Below are 19,302 nucleotides of genomic sequence, written 5' to 3'. Positions count from 1 at the left end.
AGGTCTGGCTTAGAGTGTCTGCTCAACAAATATTTTTGGATAAACAAACAGCTGATTAGTTTTCTCATTTTAGACATTTTTTCCAAATGGACAGTTTTTTCCAAAACTCCAAAAAGTTTAAGGTTATGCTTGGGGACTCTGCCCTTTGTTGGACATCATGCTTTTTTTCTAGTTCCCCTGGAATGGAAAGTAAAATACTTTAAGCAAGAAAGCTTGGGGCAGGGGGATTGTTTTTATTTTATTTAAGGAATTCTATGGCGTGGGTGTTGTGGAAATCTTTTTTTTCTGTCGATGCCTTTATACATATATATATATATATATATATGTACAATATATATATATATACAACATATATATATATATATACAATATATATATGTATTCTTTTTTTTTTTTTTTGTTCTTTTTTTTCGGAGCTAGGGACCAAACCCAGGGCCTTGTGCTTGCTAGGCAAGCGCTCTACCACTGAGCTAAATCCCCAACCCCAGATTAATGTATTCTTATTTTATGCATGTGACTGTTTGCCTGCGTGTGTGTGTGTGTGTGTGTGTGTGTGTGTGTGTGTGTGCAGTGCATGTGTGCCTGGTGCCTGTGCAGGCCAGTAGAGAGCATTGGATCCCTGGAATCGGTGTTAACAGGCAGGTGCGAGCTGCCATGATGGTGTTGGGAACTGAAGCCGCATCCAGCCAGTACTCTGAACTGAACAGCCATCGCTCAGCCCCGAATTCACAAGTAGATATCACACATGATCTCTGGATCACGTAGAAGAGATTGGCCTCGAAAACAATCTCAAGTTGGAACCTTCTCTCTTATAACTTAACAATCCCCGAAGATGGTATCCCTGTTTGGCAAGGAGAAAAAGCTGCGACTCAGCTTGCTCAGCCTTTCGGAGCTACTTTTCCTGCAACTACTCCTACTCCTGTCTGCAACTGGGGAGTGACAGACACTGCGCAACAACAGGGGGGTTGACAGAGAAGAGTGGCCAGTCTGATGCTTTCCCTAGCAGAAGACCTGCTGCTGTCACTTCTACTCAGAGTCTAGGAGTAGAGGACAGTGCTGGTCTGATGGCATTCTCATAGAAACGCCCACTCTCGTCTGGGTGGTCTGCCCCAAGCAAATTCCTCCCCGCAAGGTTTGCGTAAGGATTGTGGGTATTTATGGGGTATGCTACAATACAGGACATACATCCAATGTGTAGTGACCCAATTCGGTAACATTTCCTTCTCCTTAAATATTTATGTTTGTTTGCAGAGGAAGCTCTAAAACCCCTCTCTTGGGGTTGGGGATTTAGCTCAGTGGTAGAGCGCTTGCCCAGCAAGCGCAAGGCCCTGGGTTCGGTCCCCAGCTCAAAAAAAAAAAATAAATAAATAAATAAAACCCCTCTCTTCTGGTTCCTTATAAAACATATTAAAAAAAAAAATACCGTGTGGGGATGGAAGGTGGCTCAGTGGTTAGGAGTGCTTGCTGCTCTTTTGGGGGACCCAGGTTCAGTTCTCAGCACCCACACTGGGCACCTACCTCACCACCACCTGTAGCTCTAGTTCTTGGAGACCTGACGCCCTCTTCTGGCCTCCGTGGGCACATGCGTGAATGCAGTACACATGCAAATAGGCACCCACGCACACAGACATAAATAAAAATAAAGAGGAAATATAATCAATTGTAGTGATAGTAGTGGAGCACATGCCCAGTGTGAGTTATGGTATACTGTCCAGCCTCATTCCTTTAAGGATGCTTATCTGGTTTTTGCTGATGAACACGGCCCTTTTGAGGTGAGAAATGTGCTCACACAGAACTTCCAGGGTGTGGCGCCGATGGAGTAAGAGGTACAAGAGTTTGGGGAGTCTGGGAGGTGGAGACAGCAGGATCTGGAGTATGAGAGTAACCTGGGCAACACGGAACCTTTCTAAAACCAAAAGCCAAGCACAAAAATTCCCCCACCATCTTGGAGACCGGTGGAAAGCCCAGCAGTGGTTTGCTTTTACTCTGCCTCCTTCCTGATTTTGAAATCCTGATGTGAGGCACAGTGTGACTTATTTCGTCCCACGTGGAAGAACGAAGCCTTTTCACACCGCAAAGGCCACGTGAGCCTTCCGGGGTTCGGTGTGCACATTGCCTCTAGCAACCAACACCACCATGTACAGTCCTCCCACCCAGCCATCTGTGACTTGTATCTCAAGAGAGATGGAATCCTTTTTTATTTTTTAATTATTATTTATAAAGAAGCAATGTTTTCTGGGCAGGGCTTGGCGGCATCCTAGAATGAAATTTTTGACCAACCAGTTCTCTCTAACTTTTTGGTTTCCCTTTATGTGAGGGCGAACCCAGGCTGAGCCCTTGGGATTTGTGCAATGTGCTGTTTCCTGGCAACCACAGTGGACCTGGACCACGGCAACTGTAACCTTTTGAACGTAGGATGGCCATAGGTCTAAGCCCTCAGGTGTCTCGCCTGAGCGGTGAGGAAAGAAAGACCTTTTAGGATGACAGCGATCTCTCCTGTGGACAGTGCTGGACTGTTTCATTGACAAGGTTTATTCTGAGCTAGTGTCGCTGAATCTACAGTCCAGGCACACAGAAGCCCTGACGGTGCAGAAAGGTGAAAGGTGGTTGACAGCAGGCCCTGGCGTCTGGCACACGTACCTTTCAACATCTTCACAGCCACAGTCCGGCAGGTGGGTGATTTCTTAATGCCAAATGCCGAGGCCTGAACCACCTTCCCAAAAGCCCCTCTCCCGAGTGATTTGCCTACAATAGAAGAAGGCCTTGGTTAATGAAATTCCCCCACCATCTTGGAGACTGTGGAAAGCCCAGAAGTGGTTTACGTTTGGTCTGCCAACAGCCGGCCTGAGTCTTTTCCAGGAAGGAAATGCTGTTTCGTATGTGTTATGCAAGGCGGGCATCTTTGAAAGGGATTCTGCAACGGACTGACCCCAAAGGAGGACTGACCCAAAGGAAGGTGTCCTTTCCTCTGAACTCGTCCATCTGCTTCTAAGCTCCCTGCCCCACCATATCCTTCAAGACTAGTCTAAGCTTCTCGAGCATTCAGTAAAGGAAAGTAGCCATTTCCACTGGCCGTAGAGTCTCCCAGAAGGGAGAAAACGCCAAACCCAGGTAGCTTCTCTGTTTCATGACTAAGATATTCCAAGCCCTTTTTCTTGCCACTGAGGTCATTCCTTACATTTCCGGTAAAAAGGATGAATGGCAGTGACTGCTGTTGGTGTAACGATGCCTCAGATCTTAAGAATAAGCACTTGGTCGTTTCTCAGACTTCCGTGCTGGTCAGAGCATTTCCTGGTAGCTCTAATATGGGCATACGACCATTACAAGCCCTTGTGGTTTTCAGCACATGAGCCATGGCAGAACATAGGTAGTAATTTGCTTCAACCCCAGAGAGGCGATTGCCAAAAACCATAAGAAAGCAGGGTATTTTTTGTGGTGCCGGCTATGTTTTGCTGTAGTGACTGTTGATCCATGGCTTTCCCCACACTTGAATGAGCCAACTTGACTCACACAGGGAAGGGCACTGTCTGAACCACCAAGTCTGTGGCATAGTAACTGCTCTAAAGGAGGCCCTGTCCAGTTACGGCAGAATGGACAGCCATGTTAGGACTGGTGGATAGCGACTAGGGAGCCCTGTGGACCAGAGATGGGGGGGGCGGGGCGGGGAGTGGGCTGAAAGCCCCTCGTTTGTACAATTAGGAAGCTAAATAGTGCCCCATAAGAAAGCGGCTGCGGGGGCTGGGGATTTAGCTCAGTGGTAGAGCGCTTACCTAGGAAGCGCAAGGCCCTGGGTTCGGTCCCCAGCTCCTAAAAAAAGAACAAAAAAAAAAAAAAAAAAAAAAAAAAAAAGAAAGCGGCTGCCCCTAGCATGGTCCGCTGAAACCATGAAAGTCAACGTCTTTTAAATCTTCTGTACTGTGATGTGCCCTCAGGGGAGCGGGATTGGGGGATAGAATGATATTGGGCAAAAGTAAATTCTGCCTATTAATTTAACCCTTCTTTTCCATCCCAGGCTCCTTCCTCAGACTGCCCTGCTAATAAACGTTCAGTTAATTAGCCTTCCTTTCTCCAATTCCTTACCCCAAAAGCTCTCTCTCTCTCTCTCTCTCTCTCTCTCTCTCTCTCTCTCTCTGTTGTGTGTGTGTGTAGATGGATAGATGGATAGATAGATAGATAGACAGACAGACAGACGGGTGAATAGATAGACAGACAGACAGGTGGACAGATAGATGCTCTTGTGACCTTGTCCACTTATGCATGACTATGTGTTGCTGCAGCTTTAAGTCAACTGCCCTCCATGAGGCACACTGGCAGTTTCAGTGATGAGAGTCATCACGAGAGAGCTGTCTCCTGGGACACGCTCTGCTTAGCAGGACCACACCAGGAGATGACATGGTTCTCTAAAGTCAGACGTGTACAGCTGGTGACTACTGAACCCGATCTTTCTCAAAGCACGAAACAGGGACAGAGCGACACCGTCACACGCCCTTTCATGTAAACTGGTTTGAGCCAGACGGGCTCTGAGTTAAAACAGAAGCGTAAACAATGCTCCCCCCCCCCCCCCCGCCCCAAAGTGCTGTGTATCAAGGTTGGGTGGGGGAGAGGTCCTGGCTTTCAGAACAAATGGCAGATTTTGGTTGAAGGTTGATCTTTGCTTTTCAGAGTGAAAGAACAATGTCGTCGTCCTTCAGCTGCCTCCTGACATTGGGATAATCTCTCCGCACACTCCAGAGGCTCCTGCCTTTCTCCAGTGCCCACCCCTACATATTCCCTTCCCGGCCTTCCTTGGACATCCCACTCTTTGTGTTAACAGGCATTTGGGGGTTTGCTTCTATCAGTGGGAACAACGTGGCCTCACCGGGCTGCCCCATAAAACGACGGGACGCTCTCTGGGGCTCGTCTTGTGCATTGGAATCTGACTTCAGATCCCTGGTTCCAGTTCCAGAGAGAACTAGTTCACTCTGGACTTGACCCAGCCCGAACGCTTCCTTTCCGTGGAACTCTTCGTGTGGTCTGGAATGCCACACACTCACTCAGAAATGTGTTAGGTCACTGTCATGCAATGCGAGAGTACCGGAATCGCCTTGACCAGTGGCAGCCACTCCAGGGAGAGAGAGGGCAGGGCAGCACGAACTTGGCCCCTGTTATGTTTTCAATGTGAAACATCCTCTGTGGATTCAACTCTCGCACAAGGGCTTACTCCAGAGCTGGTGTTATTTCAGGGGAGGGGGGTGGCTGGAGGGGGCTCTAGAAACTTGAAGAGGTTGGCTGAGCTGGAAGGATGTAGGTCCCAAGGAGAGGTTTTGGGGGGGTATGTTCTCCAGTGCCCTTGCCTGCCTGTCTCCCTGCTTCCTGTCCTCTATGATGTGAGGAGCGATCATGGCCACAGGCTCTGACACCATGATGTCACCATGCCCGGGTACGATGCCAGGCCACCATGGGCTGAACCTCCTGAAACCGCCATCATCATCGTCATCAATAACAACAAAAGCCTTCCGTTCCTAAGTTTCTCTTAGCTACTCTGGCCACCATGACAAAAGCTAACTAATCAATGCTACCCCTCTCTGGCCATCAAGGGAACTGGTCTTATTGGCTGTGGTGATTGCCCAGCTCCAGACTTCCTGTGTGCTTTTCCAGGTAAGGCAACTTCTCCTGCACATTGCCTTCTAATGGAAATAGTCTATTATGTAGACAGTATTCTGTACATTTAAGGGACTTGAATCCTCTCCTAGGGATCGTAGTAAGGAATCGGGAAGGAGTCATGCCCCCCTATCCCCACCCCCACACTCCTAATTTCAGCAATTATACTAACAGGCTCCAATGGAACAGTCAAGCAGGGGAACTTCTGATGGGCCTCCTCCAAGACTGGACACTGTAGTGAACGGAGACACTGCTAAAATCACCCCTTGGCCTGTGCATTTCTTACTTCTTTTCTTTCTTTCTTTTCCCCCCGCCCCCCACAATGTAACACTGCCCATCAAAACATTTTTCCCCTCTCCACCATTCTAGTGGTGGAGAAGGAATAACCTTGGTTCCTTCTGTTGCCAGCCATGATTTCAAATAGCTTTGTCACTTCTTTGGCTAACAGCAGCCAAGAAGTCTGGGGCCTCCCGGGCCTCCTCGCTCCCACGTTAATCAGAGGGGAGCTCTTCCCTGTCTTGTTGCCATACTGTGCACTAAAAAACTTGATACCCATTCTCTCTTACCCAACAGAGACTCAGATGGACACCAGCCAAATTCCAGCTGAGCTGAGGCTCTCCCCGTAGCAAGTACCTCACCAAGAAAATCCTTCAACAGGGAAAGCCTTATGAAATGTGATTATGTGAATTCTCAGAGCTCAAGGGAGTTCTGGAGACAGAGAAAACAGCCTAGGGGGACCGGTGCTGTGGATTAAAGTGAGTAGAAATGAAGGGAACAGGGTGGGTTGGGCTTGGGGTGGGGGTGGGGGGGTCAGGAATTGGCAGCGAGTTCTCATGAATCCTGTCCTGGAAGGAGTATGTCTAATCCTAGCTAACAACTCTGAAGAGCAGAGTGGCCTGAGAACGGCTCCTGACTGTGGGAGACAATGAAGCAGTGCTCCCTGCCAAGGTCACCGAGGCCAAGGTCACCGAGGGGCTCAGCAGGCTGCCTGAACTTTCATCCTCACAGAAGGAATTCATCTGTGAATTCATCTATTGCGCTACCTGCATTTATTCATTCGCTCAAAATATCGTATATTTCCCCCCAGCTCCCCACCCCAACCCCAACCAGCCTTCTCTGGCTTTCTCCAGCTTTTGGCTGACTCCCCAAGCTTTTCCCTCCAAGCTGAACAGAGCCCTCATCCACACTCCCCTCTCCCCCTGTAAGCAGAATCAGTTCAAGCCCCAAGAGAAAAGTCAGAGAAACCATTTCACCCCCCTCCCCACCCCAGTGCAGCTTGCCTGTGAAGAGAAGGGTCAGGATGGCAGAGGACACCGGGCTCACAATCTGTTTTCCTAGTTCCAACCACTAATGACTCTGGCATACACCGGAGCAAGTGGAAAACTTGGAGAAGCCATGCTCTACATTTTGGGTAGGAGTCATTGAGGCTCCGATTGTTTTGCAGCGCCAAAGCGGGGAGATAAGTGTGCATTGTGACGTGGGAGCCAGAGGAACTGGGGGCAAGCCCAGGGGCCTGCTGTTTACAACATCTGCCCTACCTGGAAAAGCTCTGCTCTTCAAAAGTGAAACTTAAGTCTTGACTGCTGAGGGCTGAACCACAACACACCGGGAAAGTCACAGACCTTACAACTCGTGGGTTTGCACAGAGAGCTTGGTTTAACTGAGCCGCACTCTGCTGGACTGTTCTAGGCAACAGGTGTCTATGTTCCTAGTAGCTTTGCTATCTAAGGGCTCCTGGCCTTGTAAACCTGGGACTCCCTTCCTCTTCTTTACTTACCTACTAACTGGAGACTAGTTGGGGGCTAAGGGCGAAGGAACAAGACCTTGTATTTCTGGGGCTTATGCCAGCACCTGCCACTCGGTAACTACGGAACCAGCTACAGGTGTTTCTTGTTACTTTGTCCGTTTGTCTCGGCAACAGATTACATCCCCCCTGGTCCACGCCCCCAGCCAGTAGATGGGCAGCTAGAATAAAGACTCCCAAAGTCTCCCTTCCCTCTCTGTTGCTTTTCTTACAACAAGTGTTTTGTGTGGGGTAGGTTTCTCAGATGGGCTTGTGGGTCTGCCAGATAAATGTCTTACCTAGTTTAAGTCTCTCCCGCGCAAACTCCCACTTGCTGGCATCATAGGGCAGCCGTTCACACTGCTCATCCAGGGGGACTTCATCTGGGTCCATGATGATTGACAGGTAGTCCGTCTTTACTTCGGAAGAAGACTGAGACATAGAGACACACACATATCCCTCAAAGTTACTGAGAAGAAAAACAACTTTAAAACCTCAGCTTTTCAGTTTATACTACTTGACAACATCGGACCCCCCCCCCCGACACACACACACACTCTCTCTCACACACACACTCTCTCTCTCTCTCTCTCACACACACACACTCTCTCTTTCTCTCACACACACACACTCTCTCTCTCTCTCTCACACACACACACTCTCTCACACACACACACACACACACACACACACACACACACTCACTCACTCTGGCAGTGTGAATATGAATGGCCTCCGTAGGCTCATATATTCGAATATTTGGTGCCCAGTTGGTGGACTGTGAGGAAGGATTAAGAAATGTGGCTTTGCTGTAGGAGGTGTGTCACTGAGGGTGGGGCTTTGAGGTTTTGAAAACCCAGGCCAAGCCCAGCCTCCTCTCTCTGCCTGTGACCGCAGATTGTGTGTGCTCCCAGCTCCTGTTCCGCTGCTGCCCCTGACTGCCATGCTCCCTGCTATGATGGTCATGGACTCACCCTTGGACAAAGCTCCAGTTAAATGCTTTCTTTTAAAAGCCACCTTGGTCATGGTGTCTCTTCACAGCTATCAGTCAGTGACTGAGAGAGACATTCGCGCTGGAGTGTGGTGTTTCTGGGAGACAGCTCTTTACTTTTCTCTCATGACATTTCTGGAGCAAGGGCATCCTATCTTGAGTAAGTGCGCCTCAAACCTTCCCTGGCCTCATGTAGAGATCGTGTTCTGAGGCAACCGTGGGAGAGCTTTTCCTTTAAGGGAAAATGAAGCACCTCTGATGGGATTCTAAACAGTGACTGAGAGCAAACCACGATCAGCTTTCTGAGAAAGATTAACCATTTTCCTTTTATGTGTATGTGTATTCTGCCTGCGTGTGTGGAAGAGAGCCATGCCTAGCCGGTACCTATGGAGGCATCAGATCCCTTGGAACTGGAGTTACAAATGCTTGGGAGCCATGATGTGGGTACTGGGAACAGAACCTAGGTCCTCTGGAAGAAGAGCAAATGCTCTTAACCACTGAGACATCTCTCCGGCACTCTTCTGTTTATCTTGATACGACACGCATGAAGGTGGACAGGCAGTGTGTCTGGGAGGGGGGATTATCTAATTATTTTTGTCTTTTCTAAATTTATAAGAAATCCAGGAGTGGCCAGGTTAGCCCAGGGTCCTCCCGGGAAACACAGCCTTTTCTGAAGTATCTAACCGGTCAGATACCTGCGGTTCTTAACTGGTTCACTATCTGAAAAGACCTTGGAGTCCAGAGTGCCATTAGTATCCAGGGTAGGAGGGAGGCCTGGTTCAGCTGGCTTCCCCAATTTCTGCTCCCTGGGAGATCAGTGTTGTGAGTGCATGTGAAATGGGGGGGCCTCCCCCCCAGTGCCCTTCCCCCTCCTGGGGCCCACTCACACTACAACCTCTTCCCAAGTCCCCAACCCACCTCCCCTTGAAAAAAACTGGACATGGGGATGGGGAGGGGAGCCAGCCAGAGGAGGACCCTTTTCTGTGGCATTAGATGGGGGAGGGACAGCTGGGGTTCCCCCACCCATCCCACCTCCCTCTAAACTGACAACCCCCAGTGTTTGAGCCTCCTCGTTCCCTTGGCACCCCTGGTGAATCCTTGGTGATGATTTTGGCAACTTCAGGAATAAATGGCAATTCTCATAAAAAAAAAAAAAAACAAAACAAAACAGGTTTAGCTTATGCAAAGTCCCGTCTATTCTCAGAAATACAAGTTGATCATTAAAAAAAAAAAAAAACAGGTGTAAATGTAGACATGGTTTGAGTTCCTTGGCATTGTTGAGATGTCAAGTGCATATGGCAGCTGTGTGCTGTGAACTCGATTTCTTGGCAATATAAATCAAACCCAGAAAGCAACCATGGCGGCAGAGCACAGAGAAGCAGATTGACAGGACCTATCAGCAGGTTCATTTCTTACTAACGGACACATCTCCGGCATGGATAATTGAGTTTCTGTGGGCAGACTCCTGGATGGGACAGAAAGCACGAGGGCTTTCCCGTAGACTCTTTGCCTCAAAGTCACATGAACTTCATTGAAATGAGGCCTGCCCTCCCCTTCCCATTTTTGTTCCCTTAACCAGGGGGAAGCACGAAGTGAGCGAAAACTGCCTTTCCATAGACGCCATCTCACCACTGCCACATTCCTCAGCCCTTACTCAGCCCGTTCCAGGCAGTCACAGCTCACTTCATCCGTCATTTGCTTGCAATCATCTGCCTTACAGAAATTATCATTAGAACGTGGTGGGACAAATAGCTCCGGGCAGAAAATTAGCTTAACATCCAATAAAGGTGAAAAGTCAAAGATAAGAAGTCGGGATGACGGTGTCAGGCTATGGGTGCTGGGTGCTCAGGGAAAAAGCTGCTCAGATTTCGATGGTGAAGGTTTTCATGGCGAGCATCGCAACCACGAAAGAGCACATGGCAGCTGAAACCCAGCAAGAGACACCTTGCATTTAAGCAGTGTGGGGAGGTGTCGAGGATTTAGAGTGGAGCCCACGTGACTCCTGCGAAACTCAATGTAAGGCAGAGAGAGGGGACACCATGCAGACCTGTGAGGGAAATGTGCTGACAGGGTATAGTTGACAAATATTTCTTCTTCTAATCGATGCTCACTCTCAGCACTTGGCACGAGGACGCTGCCTCCATTTGAGCCACCCTTTGACTCGGTGCACAGCCAAACGACCTCCCAGGCCAAGTGCTTTAACTCCTCTAAACCTAGCTTGCTTATCTGTGAAACGGTGACAGCAATTGTCCTTATCTAAGAGGGTCTCTATGGATATCAAATGATTGACCAACCTGTTAGGATGGGACCTGGCTTCTAGCAAGGGTCAATACACATTAGCCATTGTTCTGAGACTGGGCTCTGCCGGGTAGGGACGAGGAGGTAAGGAACATTCTTTATCAGTGAGGAATTAGCATTGTGGTTAGAGAAGCCACTCGGACATCTTTGACCTTTGCCTCCTCCACTCCAATTGTAGACGATCTCTTTCTCCCAACACGTAAGCTGTGGAATCCTGGCAGCATCAGACCCCTCTTAAATCTGTTCTAGATCTTTCTAGTCTTATTGAATTAGGTCTTGCTGAATAGGAAGGCTGCTGTCCCAGTTAAGGGAGGAAGGGAGTAGGTTAGAGTGTGATAGATGATTGATTGATTGATTGATTTTGTTATCCCTTATAGTTATCCTCTTTCAAGTCTATCTTGAGCATCTCGACTTAAGCATCTTACGCTTTCTTGCTCAATTTTTTTTCCTTCCACTTTTTTTCCCTGGGCTATCCCAGCTCTGTACCACCCCGGCAGTTCCTGCAAGCTTGCTTTTTTCCCCCCAAGTTATTTCCCCAGAAGATGTATTCTCTCCTTTCAAAACAACTCTTTCCTTCCAAAGCAGGGGCTTTGTCAGGTCTCAGAACCTAACGCTCCATCTGGCAAAAGACTGATGTCTCATAGGAACATGGAAGGTGGCTGCCGCCACCCCTCCCATTCCAACAACCAAGCATGCCTTATGATTTTGAATATTGAGCTGAGATCAGACAAGCCTGTGCTCAAAACCAAACTACCATAGTGACATTTGGACCCAGGTCTTTATGTCAGGGAACCTCAAGGTTTCCCTTTTTAAAATGGAGAATTATACTCCCCACACAACCCCCTGACATTTTGGTAGGATGAACAGAGACCCTACATAAGATGCAACCATACAGGAGATGCAACCATACAGGAGAATCTCTAGAAAATGCTGGCCCATGCTGGCCTAAGCTGGCCCTGCCTTGGCAGCCTCACATAGCTCCCCAAATGCTGTTTCCTCCACAGACCACGCAACCCCTTACATCTTTCAGCTAGCTCCTTCCCTTCCTTTTTCTTTCTCCTTTCTGTTTCTCTTTTCTTTTCTGAAACAGCATCTCGTTAAGTTGTCCAGGCTGGCCTCAAACATGCACACCTTCCTGCCTCTGCCTCCTGAATGCTGGGGCGATAGGTGGGTTAAGATATAGATGCCACCGTGTCCCCGGCTTGGTTACCTATCTCTTCTCCCTAGTGCAGGGCTGCAGTGTGACAGTTAGCTCTGTGATGGGGTCAAGTCAGTTTCCTTCTAGACGGTGTACAGTAGCAGTCGCTCTCCAAGGTCCCCAGAAGACCTGGCACAGGGACTAATGCTGTACACCACACAGGCTCATGGGAAATATAGTAGAGGCAGGTCTTCATTTCGCCCCAGCCCCTCTTTTTAAAACTCTATTTATCTTGCCTAGCAAGCGCAAGGCCCTGGGTTCGGTCCCCAGCTCCGAAAAAAAGAAAAAAGAAAAAAAACCTCTATTTATGTGTGAGTGTTTTTCCTGCCTGTATGTGTGTGTATCGTGTACATGTCTGTTCCCCCCGGAGGCCAGAGGATTGTGTAAGATTACCTGAAACGGGCAACTGTTGCCATGCCAGTGCTGGGAACTGAACCCAGGTCCTCTGCATGAGTAGCCAGTCCTCTTAACCTCTGAGCCATCCCTCCAGACCCCTCACCTTCCCTTTTATTTCTTTTCTTTTTCGTGAGGAGAGGTATTGAGTCAGGGTTTCTCTGGATAACCCCAGTTCATTTTGTAGACCAGGCTGGCCTCGAACTCAGAGAGTACGACCTACTGAGTCTGTTTAGTGTTTTTTGTGTGTACATGATTTTAGGGATGGCCACTTGGCATTGGATAACTAATTAGGGGGATCATCCCTGGGAGAGGCTAATTTTCCCTTTCTCAGCAATTGTTAGCTGCCCATAGTTCTTTGTTTAGGGGTGAGCCGCTCCCACCCCCACCCCCCTGCCCCGTGACATACATACATACATACATACATATATATATATATATATATATATATATATATATATATATATATCAACACGATGGCTGCCCAAGTGAGACCTGAACAATAGAACACAGAAGGGGGATTGCATGGCTCGGTAATCCTATCTTCTGTATTCTTACCCGCTTCAGTTTTCGGATGAAGAGAGTTAGAAGGAGCCAAAAGAGTGTCGCAGCCACACACGTGCACGTGAGGGTGATCAGCTCCAGGTTTGACTTGTCTGAGGTTCCTAGAGAGAGAAAAACCACAGAGATGCTATGAAAGAAGTCCTGTAATTTGACACCTCCCCTCACTCTAGCTGGGCATCTGTGGGAGCCCAAGGCTTCTGAGACAGGCCGAGAACTTGCGCCTGGAAGAACTTTCCAAAAATGCTGCTGAGTTTGTAACCAGTATTCTCAGAAATAATTAATCAAAAATCAAAAGAGAGACTAAAGATGGAAGGAAATTAAAGGGGCAGGGCTTGTCAAAGTGCTAAATCTGCCTAGTGGGTTTTAGAGGACGTTCTAAAGAAAAAAATTAAAAAGACATAAAAAGGGCCACTTTGGGACTCACAAAATCCTTCAAAGCAGACTTGGAAATAAAAACAAAACTCAAGGATGGTGACCTGCCTGCTTCTTCTCGGGCAGCCGCTCACAATCACCACAGTGCTATTCCCTGCCTCTGGGACTCTGAGCTGGGCAGCCAGAAGGCACCGGCTGAGAGGAAAGAGGGGGACCACGACCTGCTTCCCACCCAGCCACACCGATTCCGCGGTTTATAGCACAAACCCAAGCACTGTCCCTCCCAGATCCAAGCGGAGAGACCCAGGGCAGGCAGTCTTCTCTGCCTCTCTCTCTCTCTCTCTCTCTCTCTCTCTCTCTCTCTCTCTCACACACACACACACACACACACACACACACACACACACACCCCTGGGAATACACGACAGCAATATCATAGCTTCAAACATGAGTACCTCACGTGGGGTTCTCTTAATTCAGTCTTCATTCAGCTAGCATGAGCTAAATTCCCCTACAGCGACAGCAGGCACACCAGGAATGGAGAGTCGGAACATTCAAGAAACTCAGTAAACCAAACCAAGTGTCTCATAGCAGATACGAAGACATTAACCTTGCTTTATTTTTTTTTTTATTTATTTTTTAAAAATGTAGCTATGCCAAGGAGGCCCCATCACCAAGGGTGCCTTTGACTCTCTTGCCTCCACCTCTCAAGGTGGAGATTATAGGCGTATGCCGCAACAACCAGTTCACGTAGTGCTGAGCCTCAAACCCAGGGCCTCACAAATGCTAGGCAAGTGCTCTACCAACCGCGCTACATTCCAAGCCAATCTTTTTAAAGGCTTCGGGGCTCGGCAGAGATGGCCGCGAAGTTGGCCGTGTGGACCTGATTGCTTGATTTTCATTCCCTGGGACCCATGGGAAAAACTGTAATCCCCGCACTCCTGTGGTGAGCTGGAGGCAAAGGCAAGAGAAGCTTACACACCGGCTAGAATGAAATACTCAGCTCAGTCACAGAAACGAGAGGGACTTTGCCCACAAAACAAGATGGAACAAGAGAACCAACTTCCAAAATGCCTTAGCCTCTGACCTCCACCTCTGTGCTGGGGCACGTGCCCCGCCCCCCGTCCCAATAAATTGAAAACGCCTCCGAGGTTGATGGATTCATTGTCCTCTGGAAGATGCATTTTTAAATAAGTTTGATTGGCAGACGGGAAGGCAGAGAAGGTCATCATGGGAGAGGGAAGAGCCAAAGGAAAGCCCCAGCCCTAGGAGATGACTGTGCAGACCGGGGCGGTATGATGGGAGGCACAGGGCGGGGCCCGGAGCATCATGGGACTCCGAGCACCTATGTGATGAACAAACCAGGTGCCATGCTGCAGGCAGTTGGAGTTAGTGAGGTCACCTGCATCGAATCACAGCACATATGCACTCCGGAAACCATGAGAGACACTGCTGACACTCCTGTGAGGTAGACTTTCCCCATCTCTTGAATGAGGAAGTTGACGCTTAGTCCTCTTTTTTTTTTTTTTTTTTTGGTTCTTTTTTTTTTCCGGAGCTGGGGACCGAACCCAGGGCCTTGCGCTTCCTAGGCAAGCGCTCTACCACTGAGCTAAATCCCCAAACCCGACGCTTAGTCCTCTTGCCTGTGAGTGGTGGCGCTGAGATTTTAACCCAGCTGACCCGAGGGTCACACATCTGAGGACACTGCCATTTGCTCCTTTCCTTGGAACTTCTAAGCCTTCACGTCAGGGAGGCAACGTCCGCTGCCCTCCCCTGCTTTCAGGGGTTGTGAAGGAATTCGCTCCTCTCCATCCTCTGTTGCTGCCTAGAGAACCCGTTTCCGCTTCCGTTCTCACCTGCCTAGCTTTGACTGCCTCGGGTCACTTCTACTCCTTTCCAGGGCCACAGATGGCTCCTTTCCAATCCTGTCACTACACTGCCTCAGTGTGTGCTCTCCATGACTGTCAGCATAAAGTTCAAAATTCGAGCTGGCAGTGTAGCATAGTGGAGGCTCTTATGTTGCATGACAAGGTCATGGCTTGCCAATTTAAAAAAAAATATTGGTTTACTTTTATTTTATATGCATGGGTGTTTTGCCAGTGTATATGTATGTGTGCCACATGCATGCAGTGTCTCTGGATGCCAGAAGAGGGCGTTGGAGCTCCTCGAACTGGAGTTACAGGTGGCTGTGAGCCACCATGTGGATGCTGGGAACGGAACCAGGTCCTCTGCAAGAGCAGCCAGTGCTGTTAACTGCTGAGCCACCTCTCCAGCCCCACTCCCAATTTTAAAAATTAAGTTAAAACTTTAAACTCTTAGGTCTTATATTTTCTTTTCCCTTTTAATCTCAGTATACACCCCCGGAGTGAGGAAAGTGTAAACCAAAGTTCATTTCATGGGAGTATGAATTTCTTCTACTACGTGTGTGAGTGTGTGTGTGTGTGTGTGTGTGTGTGTGTGTGTGTGTGTGTGCATACGAGCTCGAGCACACAGGCACCCTACAGCAGCCTTTGATTGTCACAGATGCTGATGGTGATGTCCTCATAGGGTCCTTGCACAGGATTCCTGCACGGAACGTGAAGCAAGTGGCCCTGTCTGACTGTGGGAACTTTCCCAGTGTGTCCCATAGGACAGGAAACTGGCCCCCCAAAGTCTAATTCCATAGTCCTTACTCAAGCAAAATTCCTCTCGGGTGGGACTATTTATAAGTAGTCACATGTTTGAGGAACCGACGCCTTAGAATACCAGAATGTCAGGCTCAATTGAACATTAGTATTTGGTAGTGCTTAGTAAAAAATCTTAGCAGTTTATATGGTGGCATCTGTGTTCCACTTGATCTGTTTCTGCTACTTTTTGCTGAAGAGCTGTTAAGCCAAGCCCCTAGGTGCTTTCTCTACACACTCACCTGACAGATGCCCCTCCCCCCAGACCCCGTCCTCACCCCCACAACCCCCAACACACACACACACACACACACACACATACTTCAACTGGCTGGTGACAGGTGATCAGTTCAGTCTACAAAATAGCCCAGCTGCTCAGGGGCAAAGCAATGTGGGCAGAACTTGATAATTATTAGGAGAGAGTGCTGGTCTCAGGCTCATAACTCCCATAAGATGTGTGTAAAAGGACACAGCATGCCTCTGTTTTCACTCAGGATGCTGACAAGAATGTGGCCAAGCATATATTACGCTAATGGGTGCCTTTTGGTAGAGAGAAGCTCTTGTTCCCTTGTACAGACAGAACCACATCAGTTACCTCCCCAGGCTTCTTGTCATCCTTCTGGGTTCCACTTAGCAGGTCGTCTGATTTCTGAGGGAGGTCAAGAGTGTGCACTATGCAGTGTCTCAAGCCTGTCTAGTGGCAGTGGTGGTGGGCCCTCTGTGTGCAGTTCTGGCTGAGTGAACTGGCCTCACACCTTTGCAGGATGGTTACCAGGAACAGGGTTTGGCTGGGTAGACCAGCCTAAGAAACGTTTAGGTGTTTTCTCAGTAGCTAGGCATCCGAGCTCTGGCCTGGCATGTGGCACTGTGTTACGGTAGCAGGCTGCCAGAACCTCAGGCCACAGAACCATCAGCTCGGCTAAAAGAGCATAACCAGGTGAGTTCCCAAGAAACAAATCACCAAGGAGCTTTAGCGGGGTGGGGTGGGAAAAGGATGGGGGGGGGAGCACAACTAGGAATTGGGAAAACTTTCTTGTATGAGTCTGTGAGCAGCTGTGTGGGAGACCAGAGCCTCACTTTCTTTTTAAAATGTTTAGACAACAGGGGTGAAAGTGCAAACTGCTGTTAGGTATGATTTGAAACTTTTCCTCACTTCCTGCCCCTTCTCTCAACCCCTTTGAACTTTTAAATACAGTTTTATGGGCTGGAGAGACAGCTCAGCACAGGTGGACCGTGCCACCAGACAGAAGAACTGGTAAGGCTGAAGCAGGTTCAAAACCCCAGGAAATCTCATAATTGAGAACGGCAGGTGTGAGAACCGTTCCCAGCCAGGCTCTACCTGATCTGTTGATCTGTAACCATGACACCCCACTGAGAGGACCATGAAGACTGGTCACACAGCATAAAAACCCATTGTTCTCCATGCCAATGAGGTATCTAGATAGGCCCCAAGTGTTTAGCCAATGAACTTCCCTTACTGGGCAACCTTCCTACAAAAGGTATTTAATCCCTGATTCACCCCAAGTAAGATGTATTCACATCCGCCATAAAAAAAATAAATAAAGGGGTTTGGACAAGCAAGGACTGTCACCTTCATCAAGGATCTCTGGGGGTGGGGTGGGGCACACCTTAATCTCCTGGAGAAGGCTTTCTCTCTTTCGGCCCTCTGTGCTTTTGGCACTCACTTGGAACCAAACCAGGTTTCACCTTGTCTGGGGCTCAGCCATCCCCTTCCTGCCTGGCATTTAGGGGAGGCTGCAGACTTGCGGACCTCCGCTCTCAACTCCTCGCTGTCCCCAGCAGCATCTGGATACACAGGAGACTGAGAACCACAGTTTTTCACTTGGGAAAACACAGGCCAGGACCCCTATCACAGGCCATGTTCTGACCCCCTCTGAGCAGCACCCCTGTGAGGTAGACAAGTTGCGCGCTTTTTTTGGAGAGTAATTTCCGGTTAAGGAAAGAAGGAAGAAAGAAAAAAAAAGAAAGAAAGAAAATAAAATTGCAGTCTGAGACATTTGTTCTGTAACACATTCTTATCGCAAGCCAATCCTTAAGCCAAACAGGAATATTGCGGGTTCGTATACCATTGGGTGACTCAGAGTAAGCCCAGGAAATGATGTGATACTAAAAGTTTTGCCGGAGTGGAGGAGCCCATCAGCCAACACTAATAATAGCTAGCACTTCAGATTTTATCAGGACAGAATCTCTTCATCCTGGAAGGGCCCTGGAAAGGTTAGTTAACCACCATCACCGCTCCCCTTTTGCAGCGAAGAAACAGTAGTATGAGGAGGGGAGGGAGTTTTCCAAAGGTGACTCAGCTCCCAAAGTGAAGTGCTGCAGAGAGGACCCCCACTCTGCAGGAGACACAGTGCAGGGGAGGGGCTCAAGCATTTCCCACTCTCAGCTCTGTCACTTCCTAGCCTGGTGGCCCTGCAAGGTCATCCGACTCCTCCATGGGTCCCACTAGAGCCTTATCTTCCACAGCTAAACTTTCTCACAGGATTGCTGCAAAATTTCGGCAGGGAATGGGGATGGGGATAGAAAGGTGGTTCTGTGGTTAAAAAAGTGCTGGCTGGTCTTCTAGAGAACCTGGGTTTGATTCCCAGCACCCACGTGTTGACGCACAACTTCAGTTCCACGGTTTCCAGTGCCTTCTTCTGGTTCTCTGTAAGCACTGCATACACGCAATACACACATGTACATGTAGACAGAACGCTCATATGCATAAAATAATAAAAGAATCAAGTATATTCATGCATGCCTGCTTAACGCAGTATACCATGTGTTTAATAAGGTAAGGTACAATCAACACATCCAGGCCTTCCTAACAAAGCTACCATCTGTGTCTGGCATGCCCTGTGTGGATTCACATAAGCCTAGTTTCCACGAGGAAAAATAAGGTGGGTGTGTTTGAAGCCCAATTATTTCATTTCAAGAACTGAGCTCGGGCACCAATTTAAAATTTCTTTAAATCTATATTGGTCTATATGAATTCTTAGAAAGCATTTTTAAAAAAAAAAAAGGAGGGTTTGGGGATTTAGCTCAGTGGTAGAGCGTTTGCCTAGCAAGTGCAAGGCTCTGGGTTCCGTGTTTGGGGGGGTGGGGAGGAAAGAAACTGTTTCAAAGATAGACAGGGCAACTGTATTATTCCAGCTTTACACCGAGTTTGGAGTTGGAAGTTTGTTTCTTTTTAAAAACTATGTAAATTGAGGGCCTTCAGCATCCTGTGTACAGTTAGGAAGAGACCCTTCATCTTTTGTTAGTTGGGACTCTGAAAATTGCCAGCATCTAAGAGAGAAGGAGATCCACAAAGTCCTAAGTTACTTTAGCATCTTCATGCTCAGTGCCATGATGGCCGCAGGGGGATGACGGCAGGTCGCAGAGGACCAGGCAATGG

The 19,302-nt window shown here is 48.5% G+C and overlaps 1 protein-coding gene across 1 annotated transcript in view; it reads right to left on the bottom strand.

Moving 5' to 3' along the window:
- Nucleotides 1-19,302, bottom strand: part of Flt1 (Fms related receptor tyrosine kinase 1) — a 171,701-nt gene that overhangs the window by 32,401 nt on the left and 119,998 nt on the right. The window contains exons 16-18 of the mRNA NM_019306.2: nucleotides 12,862-12,968; nucleotides 7,723-7,855; nucleotides 2,641-2,745 (exon numbers count right to left, since the gene is read on the bottom strand). Coding sequence (NP_062179.2) covers nucleotides 2,641-2,745; nucleotides 7,723-7,855; nucleotides 12,862-12,968 — 345 coding nt within the window. The remainder of the gene's footprint in view (nucleotides 1-2,640; nucleotides 2,746-7,722; nucleotides 7,856-12,861; nucleotides 12,969-19,302) is intronic.

This window comes from Rattus norvegicus, chromosome 12 (assembly GCF_036323735.1).
Source record: "Rattus norvegicus strain BN/NHsdMcwi chromosome 12, GRCr8, whole genome shotgun sequence".
In the NCBI taxonomy this organism is placed as follows: Eukaryota; Metazoa; Chordata; class Mammalia; order Rodentia; family Muridae; genus Rattus; species Rattus norvegicus.
Note: the sequence above shows the minus strand (reverse complement) of the source record. Positions and strands in the feature narration are given on the sequence as shown.